Source organism: Haemaphysalis longicornis, unplaced genomic scaffold (assembly GCF_048455015.1).
Source record: "Haemaphysalis longicornis isolate Haplotype H1 unplaced genomic scaffold, Haemaphysalis longicornis Haplotype H1 scaffold_4, whole genome shotgun sequence".
Classification (NCBI taxonomy): Eukaryota; Metazoa; Arthropoda; class Arachnida; order Ixodida; family Ixodidae; genus Haemaphysalis; species Haemaphysalis longicornis.
Window position 1 is genome coordinate 90493025 of NW_027526361.1, and position 17297 is coordinate 90510321.

The 17297-nt window shown below is 48.1% G+C and overlaps 1 protein-coding gene across 2 annotated transcripts; it reads left to right on the forward strand.

Moving 5' to 3' along the window:
* The first annotated feature begins 4133 nt into the window (after window positions 1-4133).
* LOC144179036 (acetylcholinesterase-like) lies at window positions 4134-16911 on the forward strand. 2 transcript variants are annotated; one of them, XM_077707210.1, is made up of 4 exons: window positions 4134-4392; window positions 5757-5804; window positions 8390-9882; window positions 15270-16911. In XM_077707210.1, exons 3-4 carry the CDS (start codon window positions 8393-8395, stop codon window positions 15421-15423), a joined length of 1644 nt encoding a protein of 547 aa, XP_077563336.1. In that variant the 5' UTR covers window positions 4134-4392; window positions 5757-5804; window positions 8390-8392; the 3' UTR covers window positions 15424-16911. The 2 variants fall into 2 exon arrangements, with proteins under 2 accessions (XP_077563336.1, XP_077563335.1); XM_077707209.1 differs by lacking the exon at window positions 5757-5804.
* The last annotated feature ends 386 nt before the right edge of the window (window positions 16912-17297 follow it).

Below are 17297 nucleotides of genomic sequence, written 5' to 3' on the forward strand. Positions count from 1 at the left end.
CGTCGGATCACACAGCAGAAGCTGCAGAAGGCTCTTTCAAGAATAGCGGCATACCTGTCGCCGAGAGGACTCCATCTTTCCTCCGAAAAAAGTGTCGCAATGGCGTTTACCCGCAAGAGAATGGACCGATACCCTCTAATCCTCAGTGGCCGGCCTCTGCAGTACGTACGCACCCAAAGATACCTTGGCATCGTCATAGACAGAAACCTCTCCTGGTCCCCAGAAGTACAAAGATTACGCTCGCGAATTTTAGCAGCATCCCAAATTATTGGATATCTTTGTGGCACTCGCTGGGGCAGTGATTGTCGCTCTGCGGTGCTCCTCTTCAAGGCATATGTTGATGGTATCTTGCGATATAGCCTTCCCGTCCTGCAGACACTGTCCCCGACAAGCAGAAAACAGCTGGAAGCGGCAAGGAACAACTGTCTGAGGAAGTGCCTTGGCCTCCCTGCAGGCTCGTCATGTTGTGGGACCCTTGCGGAAGCTGGCTGCCTGCCATGGATGTGTTACGGCTTCAAGAGACGCTACGAAATTACTTGAGGTACAGACTACATGCCACAACCCATTTCCTGGCTCGCAGTGCGGATCAAGACGCTTCAAGCTTTGGACGAACAATAAGGGCAATTGATGCTTCCGTGCCAAATCAAGCACCGCAGACCATGCCACTGGGTTTTCCGCCATGGACTTTGTCCCCTGTTACCATAAAACATTCTATACCTGGAATTGATTCAAAAAAGCGCATACCCCAAACTCTCCTACTTCAGGTTACACTTGCCCATATTCAAAAATTTTACTCCGCAACGACCCATATTTTTACAGATGGATCGGCAACATCTGAGCGCAGTTCTTCAGGAGTTTTTATTCCGTCAGCTAACAAATCACTGTCATGCCGGCTTGAGCGAGCGACTTCGTCCACGCTAGCTGAACTTTATGGAATTAAAGAAGCCATACGGTACATACTTCCTCAGCCACCGACACACTGGACCATATTCACAGACTCGAAAGCCGCCCTACAAAGCCTCCGACGTGCTAGCTGCTTCAGCATCCACGACCACATCCAGCGCGAAGTAAAATATCTGCACCATCTCGCTTACGCTGCTGGCCATCGCGTAACCTTTCAGTGGCTCCCTGGACACTGTGGTGTCCTAGGAAATCAGAGAGCAGATGAGGCTGCACGCAGGGGCCTAGAAATGAAAAACAAAAGAAAGATTTTCTTTACAAAAAATGATGCCTCAGCTATGACCAAGGCCCTAGCTCTAGCAGAAAGAAATCGCTTATGGACCCTTCCGGAACATCATCATGATTTTCTGTACTCAATTGACCCACAGATAAGACTGAGGCTGCCAGAACGACTACCTCGACGGCGGGAAACACTGTTTCATAGACTGCGACTTAATGTGGCGTTCACTAATGCCTACTTACATCGCATAGGCCAAAGTACAAGCCCACATTGCGACAACTGTGGCGCCCCCGAAACCGTCGAGCATGTCCTGCTAGAGTGCTCCGCCTACATTGACGCAAGGAGTCGGTTAGAGCAAAGGATGACATGTCTTCACCCTGGACCAATTACGCTGAGCCTGCTACTTGGACCATGGCATTCTCCGTCATCTCAACGGAAAGTCCTGGATGCTCTATTTGGGTATCTTGACGATATTGGCGTCACCGAGACTTTATAGCCACCCTTAAGCGGTCAGTCTGTGCTACGCCGCATGTCCCTTTATATGACCCTCTCTTTTTTTTTTTTCCTCTTTCACCTACTACTCTTCTTTTTACTACTCATCTGTCTTCTCCCCGTTCCCCTTCCTGCAGAGTAGCATGTCGACGTACCCATGTTGGCAAACCTCTCTGCCTTTCCTCCTTTAATAAAGAGCTTCTCTCTCTCTCTCTCTACCTAGCGCTCTAGCTACGTGGTTAAGGCGTTGCCCTGCTGTGCACAATGACACAGGTTAGATCCCGGCCGCGGTTGATGCTTTTCTGATGGCGGCGGAGAACAAAAATGTTCGTGTGTTGAGACTTCAGAACACGTTAAGCATCCCCAGGGGGTCCAAATTAATCCGGAGGGGGCAACTACGGCGTGCCATGGTGGTCCAATCACAGTTTCGGCCAGCCAGTGTTTAGAAATAATACAGGATTATGCCGAACAGTGCAATAAAGATAACTCAGGTTTGGTTGCATCAATCGAATGCCAATAAAACTTTGAATTTCCAAATTCTCTGCACCGCAGCTTCACAATGCTTGAATTGAATTGAAGAAACGTTTAATAAAGAGCAAAGTCGTCCAATTGCGCTGTGGCATGTGGATGAGAGTGAGGGGGGGTGAGGCGTTGAGATTAGGGCAAGAGAGATGGAATGTAAAGGTGTCAAAGAAAGCTAGAACATGTCCTCAATGCCTCCCTCCTTAATATATAACCAATTAGTGTTGAGCGCTCTTGTCGTTCTGAACGTCCCTGATGGAACGCGAACATTGTCGGAGGCTTTGTTCGGAAATGCTTCCGCGCAACACCTTTAATGGCGCTCAGCGCACGGCAGGGCCATAAAAGGCGTTCAACACTTGACATTGAATTGGGGGCCCTACACTTTCGCTGGGGAGAACCATGGTTGAGACGTCGTCGTCAGTGGCAGTCCCGATGGCACGCGTATCAGTCCTGTCGCCTCGTTGTTGCCACCATCACTTCCTTTGCGAATAGTCTTGCCATGGGGTAAGTAGGTCCGTCTACGCTATTCAATCGGACCTGGAGAGTCGGAGTTAAACCATTTCCACCCTTGGGTCTTATTGGGGCTGTCCTATTATTGCTGTCTTTTTGCGTCTAAAACCTCTCCGGGTTCGTATTCGTCCATAGCGGACCCCTCGTCACTGAAGACAGTAGCGCTATAGCTGGAAGACCCGTTGTCGGCGGAGTGGGCAGTAAATATGACACGCTGGGCATTAAGAGCTATTTTTTTGTCGGTAATTTGAAAGTTACTGGAGATCCTACGCGTAATTGCTCAAGTTCCACGTTTATCAAAGAGGCAGAGCAATGCTTGTAATTTTGCGTATTTGGGGGCCCATATCGTTATTTTCCATCGTTTCTTAATGCCTATCTTGAGAGCTTGTTTTGATGTACAGTAGTTCTTAACTCGTTTTTCATAGTTTGTTCTTGTCCGGTATGTTGGTACCACTGCGGCCAGGTTCGACTTATAATGGGGGAGGGGGGCAAAGCCGTCTCGACGACTTTCCGTTCTGTGCTTTATGCCAGTTGTTTAAGACTGACAAAACTGCCAAGGTACGTGTGCCTGCCTACCTGTCAGTGGTGATTTTTGGCGGGTTATATTCGCTTAGGCTTAAGTTCATACTAAAATATTCCATTGGCGCACGTAAAAGGTTCAGAAGTGAAAAGTTGTGTCTTCATTTTTTCCCTGCCAATGTGAGAACCTTTCCTCCTAAACACTCGCTGAGGTAGCTGCGGAAAATTTCGCTTTAAATTGTAGACTAAATTTAAGTCACTTGTGTCCTTTTAAATTTTTGTCAATACGTTTTCTCCAGATATAATAGACATAAGCAGCCGTTTGCCTATCCGGTCATATATATGCGAATTTCTCGCAAAAGAAAGGGCGTCTAAACGCTACGAAAATATCGCCAACGTCACCTTTTTACAGCTTCTCTGTGCATGCACGCACAAAGGGCCAAATCCTACAGGGTTCCGGAAATCCTCCGGTGGGAATGCTTTCTCACGTGACTGTCTTTGCGCACCGTTATCCGTGACGTTTGGCGGGGGGGGGGGGGGGGGCGAAGCTAATCATGCGAGACCGCGTGAGGTCATCCCCGCCGGACGTTTTTCGACACCCGATATCGTATTTGGCCCAACGTTCATACTTGCCGCCGCCCCAATGACGTCAGGCCAGTTTCCGGGTGCCTAGATGGCATCTATCGATAATCTTGTTTCTGGGAGCACTAGATGCTCGGTGCCAGCCGGTCTGAAAATAAACAACGAAGTAATGAACCTTGGCCTCCAGCCAGTGGGACAACGCCTTAAAGGTATTTTGTAGACTCATAGAACGAGGAAAATAAGGTGTTCCAAGTGCATTATAAGATGCGCTTAGTAAGTTGGCAAAAGCGTGATGGGTCGTTTTTGTCACTTACGCCTTCGTACGCACGCCTATTTCCTTTATTTTTAAGCGAACTAAGCCATTTTCGGCCGCGAACGCGAGTAGCGTCTTATTGATCTTAGCGCGACAAGAATATGTCTGTATATTTATTTCCCCGTAAGCACCCGTGTATTCATTTGTCTCATTATCGTTCGATGAAAGCAATGGTGAACGTCCGGGCTTCACCACGACATTGGCTACTTTGGTCAAACTTGTTTCAGGCAGCGGACTGTACGTGGGCCGTTCCAGCGTTAAGGAAATTTGCACGGTAAGTAAGCGTTGCGAGTCCTTTAGTTTCGCTGGTCTGGCGCAAGTGTTGAGCAATTATGCAATTGCCCAGCTCCCTTTAGCACAGAAAGTGCTAAAGGGAGCTGGGCCTAATCAGACATGAGCACCCCGTAGCTCATTTTAGGGATAAATGACTACTAGTGACCTGTTAACCGCCATGTTCCCTCTCCACCCGCGGCGCGATCTCCGTCATGTCATGTTTGCCCGCGTTGTAAGCGGCCAGCTAACCGAATGGGAGCTAGGTTTGCTCATCGTAAGATCACACGTCGCAAGCGGCAAATAGGGAAAACCTACGGACACAGTGTCATTAATCGTTCTCTTGTCATTTACGACTGAAGTGTCACTCACATAGCAGCTGTAATCAGCGATTGCTGTTCTAATGAGCAATTTTTTGCCTTAAAATCAGCGATTTTAATTATTCTCCGGTGAATCTTCCCATCCAGTTCAGAACTGTCTTGGTTCGGCTACAATAAAAACCGACACCATTCCTGCCTTCTAAGATAATACTAGCGTTTGGAAAGCCAAACTTAGTGCTCACATCATGTTTCATTTGTTCTGCAGCGGCTCATGAGGCGCTGATGCCATAATTATTGATCAATCTTCCTCTGTTTTTTCATACGTTATGTTTTTCTAGGCCCATGCGCGCATATATTCTCCAGATGTACTACACACAAAAAGGACGGCAATTTTTATTGTACCGTGAATACCATCCGCTGGAAATTTCAAGCAAGGTACTTGTCATTCCCACTAATGCATCGCAAAGGGAATGACGTATCTTAATATCACATCAAGGATCAATGAATTCCAAGCTAGCCATGAGGAAGGATGAGGGAATGGCGCCTAGACAATGACAGAGCTTAATTGCTCATCTGAAGCCTGTGCGGTAAAACTAGTGTAATAAGGTTTTTTAAAATTGTTTTGGGGTTATCTTTTACTTTGTGTGTAATGCTTCAGCATAGCGAGCGGCGTACGCTATGCTAGCGGCAGCGGATACCGGGATCCTAATGTACAGATGTTTAATGGGAGGCCTAGCGCAAAGAAGACGAGTGCGGTGGCAGACGAGACAGGCGCTACTAGCAACTAAGTTTATTTCGAAAAGGACAATTACATATATGGCAGGCATGCAGTAAAAAAAAGAAAGAAAAGAAAAGATGCACCACTGGCATCTGGCAGAGCGCGAACATCAAAAAAAAGGTTTTATAAACTCCCTTTCCTTATCACAGATAGACAGGGATGGCACACTCATGCACCCGAGCCGTTTTCCTTTTATAAAAAAAAAAACGCCTCGGAAACCTCACGCGCTGTCACATCTCCCCGTCTTTCGGTAATTTTTGTCTTGTCCAGGTCGGGCTTACAATCACGGTCACATTCTTTGCAAAAGAAGCGGCAAGGGTGAGCCAGTTTCATTTCTATCAATAGGGCATGCTGTCTTAGGCGGCCATTGATGCATCGGCCGGTGTGGCCAATATACACCTTACCACAAATCAAAGGAATCTCATACACAATAACTATGGCACAATTTATGAAAGGCTTGGCGTCTTTCTTGTCGCATTTTTTGCACTTCCCTTCTGGCGTTGTTCGTGAGAACGGCGTCGCAAGTTTTGAAGGCGCTCAAAACACAACCGGTACGTTGTACCTGGAAGCGACCTTGTTAAGGTTGTGCGCAACTCGGTGCGAGTAAGGTATGACCGCAGGCCTTGGAACATTTGGCATGCGCTCAACAGGAGCCCTTTGCGGAGCAGCTTTCATCTACCTTTACAAACGCTCTGCCACGGCAGAAGGATTGAGCTAGAAAACCAGGAGCTTGAAGCCTGGCCATTTTATGGTCGGAACTGCTTCCCATGGCATGATCACAAGATTGCAAGGCAGACTGAAGGCACATAGTAGCGATCGCCCGTTTTACAGTTTTAGAGTGCGCGGAACCAAATAGCGGAAACAGTTCTTTGAAGGTTCTAGGTGAATATTCGCAGCAAACGTGGTCGTCCCAGATAAGTAAGGTTAATATCTAAAAACTGGAGTCTACTGTAAAGTGGTATCTCATGTGTAAAAGTTGAAACCTTTCCGCCCCGATGAAAATTGCTTAAAACTTCTGTGACTGTGCTGGGATAGGTTACGTGGTTCTGATTTTTTTTTTTTCAAATGACCCAAAATTTCATCAACATATATAAAAACCTGAAAGATTTTGTCACCGATGAGCGAAAAGTTTGGCTAGTAAGGGTCATGAAATGTCAAAATGACGAAGGCGCACACAGCGGCATTGCCAACCGGAAGCACGTGACCGAAATGGAAAGCCAACCACAAAACACTTCCTGCGAATTCGCAGTTCACGGTGAATTTATTCCGTCGAGAATGTTTCAAAGAAAAGGGTTCGACCTTATCTCCAAGTTGATCACAGTCCCCAACTTCTGGCACCGTCTCTTACGAGTGAGTGAAAAACTTTATTAAACGAGAGGCCATTGGGCCCTGGGGGGAGCAAGGATGAGGGAAAAAGGGGAAGGGCACAACTCGCAGAATGAACACAGTTGCAGTCTTGGGGTCCTAATCACAAAATGAACACACTGAAGTCAGTCAGTGGCACCAAAATGCACAGCTCACACTTAAATGTACAGTTCACACACTAGACAATGCGGTTCAAACTGAAAACAGTGCACGCTGCAGTCAGTTCCCATTGTAGGTAGAACGGGGAAGTCTACCAGGCCGTTACACTAATTTGTAGAGTCCGTTTTCAAGGGCGTACTCGGTGATTGCTTCTAATGTGGTGGGATCGTCACGAACCCGATTAACATGTTCCTGTTCAGTCGCAGGGGCGGGACCTGGAGCGTTCGCTCACTTGTTCACTATTGGCGGAAAATGCAGGTCCGCGCGAAATATAGTAAAATTCTGATTTCTCAAACCGTGTATTACTGCTGCAGCAGACAAATTTCCAACACTTGTGAAATGGCGCATGCCGAACGTTTTTCTAGCAAATGGGTGAGACATTTAACCAGAAGTGTTTTGTCACAATTACACTAATAGTACAGCGCATTACTGTTCCTCTCCCCAAAACCAAGAATAGGCCACTTTTTCTGCTTTATTATACCTGCCAGAATACCTCAAACTTGTTATCAAAATTTACACCATGCTAAATAGAACGACACAGAAGAAGCACGACGGGAACAGCGCGTGTACCGTCGTGCTTCGTCTGCGCCTTTCTGCTTAGCGCGCTCTAAATTTTAGAACAAGTATGCACCAGCTTGTCCAAAAATTCGTTTTACTGAACCTCTGAAAAGTGCAATTCAAGTTTTCTTTTTTTTTTTTTTTTTTGCTGAGAGTGTTTTGGCTTTCTGCGAACAACTTCGCACAGATTCATGCACGTGATTTGGTTCCGTGTTCGTTCTGTTAAAAATGTGCCCGAATGTCCAATATTATTATGTGCAATTTTTAAGTCTCTCGGCGAAGTAATGTAACATTTTGGCTGTGCTTGTTTTCAGAGTTGAAATTTTCCAGGATGAAATAGAAGCACTGCGAACTTTAAGCTTGACCTCAAAGAAACAATGCACTTATTTTTTCTCATTTTTTAGTAAATGCTCCAGTAATGTTGCCAGGTTCCAGCACTCCACAGAATAGGAAAATGCATTTTTTATGTCTGAGGACGAAACGTATAGATGCCCCAATCAACAGAACAAGAAGCTATCAAATTACACAGTGAAGCTACTAAGCTGAGCTAAAGAAAATCGCATATTTATAATCTCTAATTTTTAATATTATCACTCCGACTTGTGCCTAAACCCACTTTAGCTGTCACAAACTAACTAGTTGTCGCAATAGGTTTGATCTGTGTTAGCTTGTATCGTATTGGAAACCCTGTGAAATTTGCATTCACCGACTTTGAATGTACAGTTACAGGCTGATAACGTTTTATCAGAAAACATTCTGTAAAATTATCGTTGCTGGCCTCTTTCTGCTAATCCCATTTCTTTAATAAATTCCTCTTCCAGAACATGAAGGTCCCGCTCTGGTCACTTCTCTTCGTTGCTTTGCTGCAAATAAGCAAGCAACACGGCTCGGACCTTACTGTTAGCACCACCACTGGACTTTTGCGTGGAATCGTCGTTCCAACGACAGTCGGACCGGTGCGTGCCTTCTTGGGCGTTCCTTTCGCGGAACCACCGGTTGGGAAAGCTCGCTTTAAGAAGCCGTTACCGAAACAACCCTGGAAAGGAATCGTCGACGCCACATCAAATCCACCCATGTGCCCGCAAACCCCGTTAGAATTCAACAACTACTACGTCGTGAAACAAACAGATCCAAAATCAGAAGACTGTCTCTTCCTGAACGTATTCACGCCACTAGAAAACCGGACCACGTTTAAACCCGTTGTGGTTTACATTCATGGTGGTTTCTTTGCTTATGGTGGCATCTCTATGAAACTGCATGACGCATCAGAACTGGCGGCTCAAGAAGATCTCGTTGCAATTACTATCGCCTACAGGCTCGGCGCGCTTGGATTTCTCAGCATGGGTGTGGAAGACGCTCCGGGAAACATGGGCCTCTACGACCAACTTCTGGCGTTGCGTTGGGTTCGAAGCAACGTGAAGGCATTCGGCGGAGATCCCGAGAAGATAACAATAATGGGTCAGAGTGCCGGTTCGTTCTCGGTCGGTGTGCACCTGACGTCTCCCAAGAGTAAGGGACTCTTTCACCGAGCAGTGATGCAGAGTGGGAGTCTTTTCTCGAGCACCATGATAAGCAAGAAGGAAGAAGCGATTACAAGAGCGCAAGTGTTGGCTAAAGCTCTTGGATGCGACTCGAAAATAACTCGAGCCACCACCCTCCAAGAAACAATAAACTGTCTCCGCTCCAAAGAGGTCAGCGCCATCTTGAATGCAACCGCAAGAATCACAGTAGAGGGATTCGACGGCTTCACTCCAGTTGTCGATGAGGAAATGATACCCAGGGACCCCGCGCTGGCGCTTAGCGACGGGAATTTCAACGCGCGCCATCTACTCGTGGGAATTTCAGCGGCGGAAGGGGACGCCATGCTGCACTTTATGACGAAGCGGTTTCACAGTGGCAACAGCGTTGAAAGCGTGTCGAAGAGGACAATGATGTTCATAGCGAAAGGCCTTATGATTACGATGTTGGGCGGGGAATCGGCAGCGATAATTGACCACTACTTCGGGGGCTCGCGCGGGCGTGATGGAACAGCGGCATTTCACGCGGCTGCCGACCTGATTGGTGACAACCAGTTGGCGTGCCCTACCATACGCTTCGCTAGAATGTATCTCGCTCCTCAACGGTCGGTCTTCATGTACCAGATGTCGCAGCAACCGTCAAGGATAGGTTGGCCAAAGTGGATTCGCCCGACCCATGCGGACGAAATCGCGTTTGTCTTGGGATCTGTGTTCAAGCTGGAGCGTAACGTCGTGAAGAGCGATGCTCAGGCATCTGAAAACTTCATGCACATCATTTCTACGTTCAGCCACACGGGGTGAGTGATCACTTTCCTACGGTATGCATCTCGCTTATGAGAGAGCAGACCAAGCTGCGCGAGAACTTACTAACCACTCAGCCGGTAGTCCTAGCTTACTCACCCTTCTCCCCAATACCTTCGGTGAGTGACTCAAGATTCAAAGAAAAGCCAGAGCTCTCTTTCCTCCACCAGATAAAAGCTTAACAGCTGCAGAGCATCAGACTCTCAGACAAATACAGACGAATACATATCCCAACATCCTCAGGCTATCGAAGATGTTCCCCGAGAAATTCTCAAACGCATGTTATAAGTGCGGTGAAATATCCACCATATTCCATGAATCCTGGGGTTGTCGTACTATATGGCCCTCAGTAAACACCAATACCAAGTTATATGAGCTATGGGAGGCAGCTCTGGCCAGCTCTGGCCCTGGGGTTCAGAAGTGTCTGATCTTTAAGGCCAAGACTGGGGCAGAGGAAACAGGGGCCCTGGAAGGAGGGAACCTACCCTAGTTCAATCAAGACCTTTCATTTCAAATAAACGCTTCATCTCTCTCTCTCTCGCTTACTACGTTGATGATAGCAATGCTCTCCTGTGAAGCAAAGATTTGATTATAAACACCTCATCATCAAATAAACGTGTGGGTACGCAAGCTGCTGATAAACGACAGTTTTTCTTGATTGCAAGACAATGAGGCATCGGCAGCTTTGACAGGGGGCTCGTAGATATAGAAAGAAGTGCTGGGCAATATGTTGTTAATCCTGAAAAAGTGGGCACCCCAAACAGCCGCTCATATTTTCTCAAACTAGTTCTGAACAAGAAATAGTTTCGGCACTTTTAGTCATTATTGCCGCAATTCTTATTAGCTCCGACAAAAGGAGGGCTATAATGAATTTAGGGCTTACAATAATTAATTCTGATGTTCGCGGAATAGATAAAACAGGTGTGTCGGTGGAAGCGCACCGGGTCTGTGACAGCTAGCTCATCGGCTATAGGAATCTGGTTTCCGTCCTCCTGTACCGCCTTCAGCGCAACGCTTAGCCACAGGACGACATCCATGGTCACCGAACTTGCCGCTCTGCGGGCTGCTTTCGCCTACATCATCGAGCAACCAGCACGTCAGTGGGCAATCTTCACGGACTCTCGGGCGGCCCTTCAGTGCTTAAAATCGTACCCGAAAGAACAGCTTGTTTTAGACATCCATGCATTGCACTTACAAGCTCTAAATGCACACCATCATGTAGAGCTTCAGTGGATTCCTGCCCACTGCGGTATAACTGGAAACGTCAAGGCGGACACTGCGGCATCGATAGCGCATTATCTGCACGGGCCAGTGATACCGATACCGTTCTCCAGAAAAGACGCTTCTGCCCTTGCGTCTAAGACTGCCTGGAGATTTCAGCGATCCATGTGGGCTGTTGCGCCGCATAATTACTCGCCGCTTCACTCCATAGACCCGCACGGGACCTTTAGGAAGCCTGAAGGACTCTCCAAGCATGACGAAGCGGTTATTCACCGTGTGCGGCTAAATGTCGCTTACACCAATTACTTTCGATTCAAGACGAAACAGGCCGCTTCCCCCTTGTGCACTCTTTGTGACGTGCGCGAGGACTTGAACCACGTGCTATGTGAGTGAACGCGGTATAGAGCCGCCAGAACGTCCCTTTTAGTGTCCTTGGGTCTTCCGCTGTCTAGAGGCCTAACTCTCAGTGACGTGCTAGGCCCTTGGACGAACTCTAAACGAGCATCTCGAGCGACAAAAGCTCTACTGTCTTTCCTGCGAAGCACAGGACTTGATCAGACTTTTTAAACAGGACTCTCTTAATGAGCGCGTCATCTTCATCACAGTCATTAACATCACCTCTTCATCGATTTCATTTTTTTTATACATCTGGTGTAGCAAGCTAGGCGCCTTGGCCAGGCTAACCTCACCAGTATCATTAAAGACTATTCGCTCTCTCTCTCTCTCTCTCTCTCTCTCTCTCTCTCTCTCTCTCTCTCTCTCTCTCTCTCTCTCTCTCTCTCTCTCTCTCTCTCTCTCCCTGTCCGCCTTTTATATACATTTGTATTTTTGCCATGTTTACTCTTGTTTCTGTGGTTATAAGATTACTGTTTCCTCATTCTGCTTGCGTTTCTGTGGATACGATAGTCTTTGATACCTACACTTCTGAGAACACCTCTGTTTGTGTGCTTCATCCCAATGCACCTGATCGGCCAATCAAAGTTATCTAAGAGGCGAAGTTAGCCACCGACAAGGCCCAGATTGCGATTTGACCCAAAAATGTGGTCTGCGTTGTGGCATTGTGGAATACAACTGTGATGCTGCCGACAGGCCAGCACACCTTTCATTAAAGTGCTCAGCCTAGTCACACAAGTGATACCGTTTCCTGCCACTGGCGGAGTTCCTCGACATTGTGCTTACGAAGGGTTTTTCGCTGTTTATTTAATTTACTTTTATTGTTTACTTACACGTGGGGCCTTAACAAAACGGATACTGTTCTCCCTCTCTCCCTTTTTCTTTCAATGACCCCTTGAACCACCTCTGTCTAGCTAGCCCCTGGTGGTCATCCTTGTAGTGGCGGCTTGTGCCGCCGATGAATGAACGACTAGACAACTGCAGTGCACATCGGAACAAAAGACCCTTTATTCCAACTTGCGCATGCTTATATACCTAAACAACACTGGCGCCACCTGCGGCAGTGATCGCGGAACCGAAACCAAATAGACAAATATACAACAATCCTATTCACCACGTACGTTCAAGAATGTACCCGTAGGCGCTTATACGTCTGAAAAGAACCCGCATTTTGTTACGTCACAGCACGGACGAGATATTCGTATTACTTACATGTTTAGTTTCGTTATTCGTCGATCCTGCTCCCGTAGACACAGTGATGGGCCGTTCAGGTGCAGTGTGGCGATGCATGCCCAAGGATGTTTTAAGAGTGCATAGGGCAAGATCAATGTAAACCAGTTTTCTTGAAATCGTACCTATATACGTGGGTGCTGATAAAACTTCTCATTTCCGATTCTTCACAAAACGTGCAACGATGCAATTGTGTCAGCTGAGTGGCATTTGCTCTCCAAGTTTGGTAGGATAGTCCACGGAAAGGGGAACAAGCTAGGAGTTCAGAATATTTGGGGTATCATTCGTCAAGTGTAATACACTGCAGCGCGCGCTCTCCGGCGCCAAGTTTTGTAGTTTCTTTACAGCGAAGTTCTGAAGCCACTTTCTCCGGGATCCTTTGCCGCTATAAAAGCCATAGTGCTGACTCATAGCGAGTTGAAGAAGTAGCCTATAGCTTATCTGAAGCGTTTCCACGCTTACTCATCCGCTCTTAACTAACGTGAGAGGCCACTACAGAAAACGTGTCCTTATTCAACATCGATGGCGTTACAATCAGGACAGGGATGACCGCCATTGCTCTTACGATTTGCTCATTTACCAATGACGATAACAGCTGTCATCACATGGAGGAGATAATGGCTCCTCTGAAGCAGTTAGCGGCCGATTCACCAATTCCGCCTATGGAGGAGTATACTTCTTTTCTGCCAATATCAATTACGGTGACTAAACTTACGGTTTCAAGGGGGGGGGGGGGGGGGGGGAAGGGGGGGGGGGGGTAATGCCGATGCACTAGCTCCTCACTGTGATGAGCTGCCGGTGGACAACGAAAAAGGGAACACCGGAGCGCGCAGCTGCAGCTAGAGCGGGCAGAAAAATCGGACCGGGCGGCCGACCGTGGACGCCTGTGACGTGCTGGGCTAGAGAGGGCGGCTACGTAATCGCTGTGCGGTAGAAACCCGGCTCACAACCGTTGCTGTTCCTGCGAGCTGTCCGCCGCTGATCCCCACGACTCGTGGGCTGTTCCGTGCCTGCAGCTGGTGACGCGCTGGGTGGCAGACGTGGTCCTGTGATCACCTGGAGGCGGAACCCCCGGCTCACACATTCTTGAAGTCGGATTTTCAACAGTAGCAGTTCAATCTCCCATTTTGCAGCATCTGTAGCTCTTCCCGCGCCTTCTTTTGCTTGTTCTGCGGGTTCTCTCTCTCCCGTTCAACGGCTTTTCGGCTGGCCTACCTCTCGGCGGCTCTTGCGGTGCGTTGTCTAGAACGTTCACGTTCGACCCACGCCCTAAGCTCTTGTCCTGAAAGCCCCAGCTGAGTTGCCATCTCCATTAACTTTCGAGATCCAGTCTTTCGGCTAACGTTACAAGCGCACTCCTGGCTTGCTGACTCCTTTCAGCGAATCTTTAGAACCATTGCGGTCTCGCCACTTCTTGTAATGAATAGGCCTAAGATTGGCTTGAAAGTCCCGAGTCAATGGCCAGTGCGTACGCGTGTAAATATTAATGTATGCATGGTGGGCGAGAAAAAAAGGCAGGTGGGTAACGGAAACAGGCGAGAAAAAAAAAAACAGAGAATAGGACACTAATTATGGAAAAAGGCAAACCGGAAAATGTTCGCAATAAAGTAAAAAGAAACGGCCTACGGAGTTCTGCTAGCAGTTCCATGGAGTCTCGTCCCGAAGAGTGCAATGTGGACTGAGATGTCGCGGCGCGGCTGGCTCGATGAACGGCTGTGCTCCACGTCGTGCCCAGGCACGAGACATAGGGCAGGCATCTGAGAACGTGTACACGGGTGACGGCTGGGCGGCACAGCAGCGGGTGTGAACCGGGGCTTCCACCTCCAGGTGACCACAGGGCCACGCTTTTTCGCCGAGCGCGTCACCAGCTCCAGTCACGGAACAGCCGACCAGTTGGGGATCAGTGGCGGGCAGCTCGCAGGAAGAGCAGCGGTTGTGAGCCGGGTTTCTACCGCACAGCGGTCGCATAGGCGCGTTCACATAGCCGCGCCCAGCGCGTCACAGGCGTCCACGATCGGCCTCCCGATCCTATTTTTCGCACGCTCTAGCTGCAGCTCCGTGCTCCGGTGTTCTCTTCTTCGTCGCCCACCGGCCCCTCATCACACTCACGTCAATGTGAAGCGTATGAAGTGACAGCTGTCTCTTCACTGCTTCCTGCATCCGCGATTTCCCAACTCTTAGCTGAGGATAGGGTGATTCGTAGAAGCGGTGCGAAGGCAATATACTGTTGCTGCGCCCTCATCGCGCTACACAAGTAGCGCTTAGATTTACTCAGTGATGAAGTGGGCCTTTAATTTCGTCGCAAGAACACTAGGTGCATTTTAAATGTTCATAAAACTACTGAGTAAAACCATTCCGCGACGCACGTGCGATGCACCGCAATATCAGATTTTTATTCTACTTGCCGCAGGCTACACAACCTACCCGCAGACGGACGCTAGGGGAATTTTAAACGTTCATAGAGGAAATGGGTAGGAGCAATTCGCCCGCACGTGGAATGGGCCATTATTCGAAAATATTTTTGTCTTTCGTGTTGCAGAGTGCCACAGACAAGAGGAAGAAGTCGATGGCCAAAGTTCGACGGGCAGAAGCGCTACATGGACATCGGAAAGCAAAGCAACTCTCCGAGGAAGTTTTTACGTCAGGCGGAGTGCGATTTGTGGGAGAAAGTGAACGATGTTCAAAGTGGCTGACAGTCATTCAATCATCGAGGATGAAACTTCTGCCTAGAAAAGAAACCCAATAAAAATGAGCCTAGTTAGCAGCTCCTGCAATTAAACTCACTCACGTATACAGCCAGAAGGAACGTAAGTTGAACTTTGCATGGCCGGCTGCAATTGACTTTTTTCCTGTAGCGTAGCCCTCTTGCAGCGGCCGCCCGAACCGTACATGGGGTATTATCGAAGAACGCGTACCCTTTTTTAGGGGCGAAGCTCCTAAAGCCATGGGTCTGTCCATCCCTTGTGTCTCGTGGTACGTGACCGCCGCATGCTTTCGGAGATGTCGCAAAGTGGGCCGCGTTGCACGCGCAAGAACCGGCTGCAACCGGCAGCGCAAACTCGGCACCGGGAGCGCGAGCTTGTCTGTGTTCGCCAACGGAGGCGTGAGCGCACGTGCACTGCGAGGGGGAGATCACGCAAGAGATCACGCCACGAACGCAGGCAGTCGTTCTCGGAGATCGAACGAGACGCAAGGACCTTTGCTCGTTTCCTCTCGTCTTGTTCGGGCACAAGTTCGCCCTAAATAAAAGTTCTTTCTTTACCGTTGTGTCCCATCCTACGTGACAAATTGTGGTGGAGGTGCGGGGTAGTCCTCGATGGCGCGGGTGTCTTTCACCAGGTCTGGGCCTGGGAGCATTGACTCCGAAAATAAAAGTTGATTTGTACAATGTACGCACACAGTCTTACGTCTTTCTTAATGATGTAATGGGCGAACTTTCACGGGAGAGTTACGGTTACCGATGATCTCCCCCTCTCGAGCTTCGCCCCACTTATCATCATTCATTCCGTGGATATGGCGTGATTTTTTTTCGCCTACCTTGCGCTGTTAAGGAAGCCGTTCCAGGCACCACGCATGGTTTTGGTGGCACAGAAATTTTTCGATGGCAGCCTACCTGTCGGCCGCTTTCAGGGCTCAGAAAACGGATCAGCACTTAGCTGACCCGGCGTTCGCAACTCGCTAATTCAATATGGCGTCGTTTTGTTTACGTTTTGCCGCCAAATAATAGCGGATTGGTCGCTCGGAGCGACAGTAGCGCGTGCGCAGAGCGCTACTGGAAAAAGGTCCAATAAAGGGGCCGTGAACACAAACGACACGTTTGGTTCAATGAAAATACTGCCCTGTGCCGATAATAATGGCCCCAATTTTACCGTAAACTTGAAATAAGTTATCGCGGTATTAAGGGAACCATAGAAAGCTGTTGCGACTCCAAGTTACCTTTGGGGGATTGTTCTGTGAAGTGACAGATTATTGTTTCTGTGTTTGGTGGCCACCGACCAAAACCACTGCCAAGAGACATGACTGGACGATCGTTGTTACAGAGCCTGCAGTTCAATTTCGTCGTATCACTTCAATGACAAGGTCCAGTCAACATACTGATAAATGCGTTTTTGTTCCTGCCTCTGTTTCTTCACACCTAGCCATATTAAATCCCTGCAAAGCGAAATCTGAAAGTTTTTCAATGTTGCGCTTACGTTCTTTCGTTTAAAACTGCGCCTTTCGTGTCTGAAATAAACCTTAGTAAGTTACGAAAGTCTTTTTGCTTCAAACGGAACACCGGTGTGGTGTGTTTTCATTGCTCCTTTATTTTTTTTTTTTCTTAGACAGCTCTAAGAAGGAGCCGAGGCTATAGGCGGGCATCGCCTGACGGGGCCCCGGCCCCCTTACAGGTTTCACAGTTTCACACAAAGGATCTAGATGTAAACAGCTGGCTCTCAGCAAAACGAGATAGGAAATACAACAGAAATTCAACGTAACAAAAGAGTAAAACACATAACACAGGTTCATATATATATAAAAAAATAAAGCACAATACTACTACAATATATACACGTGCATAGATGAAACG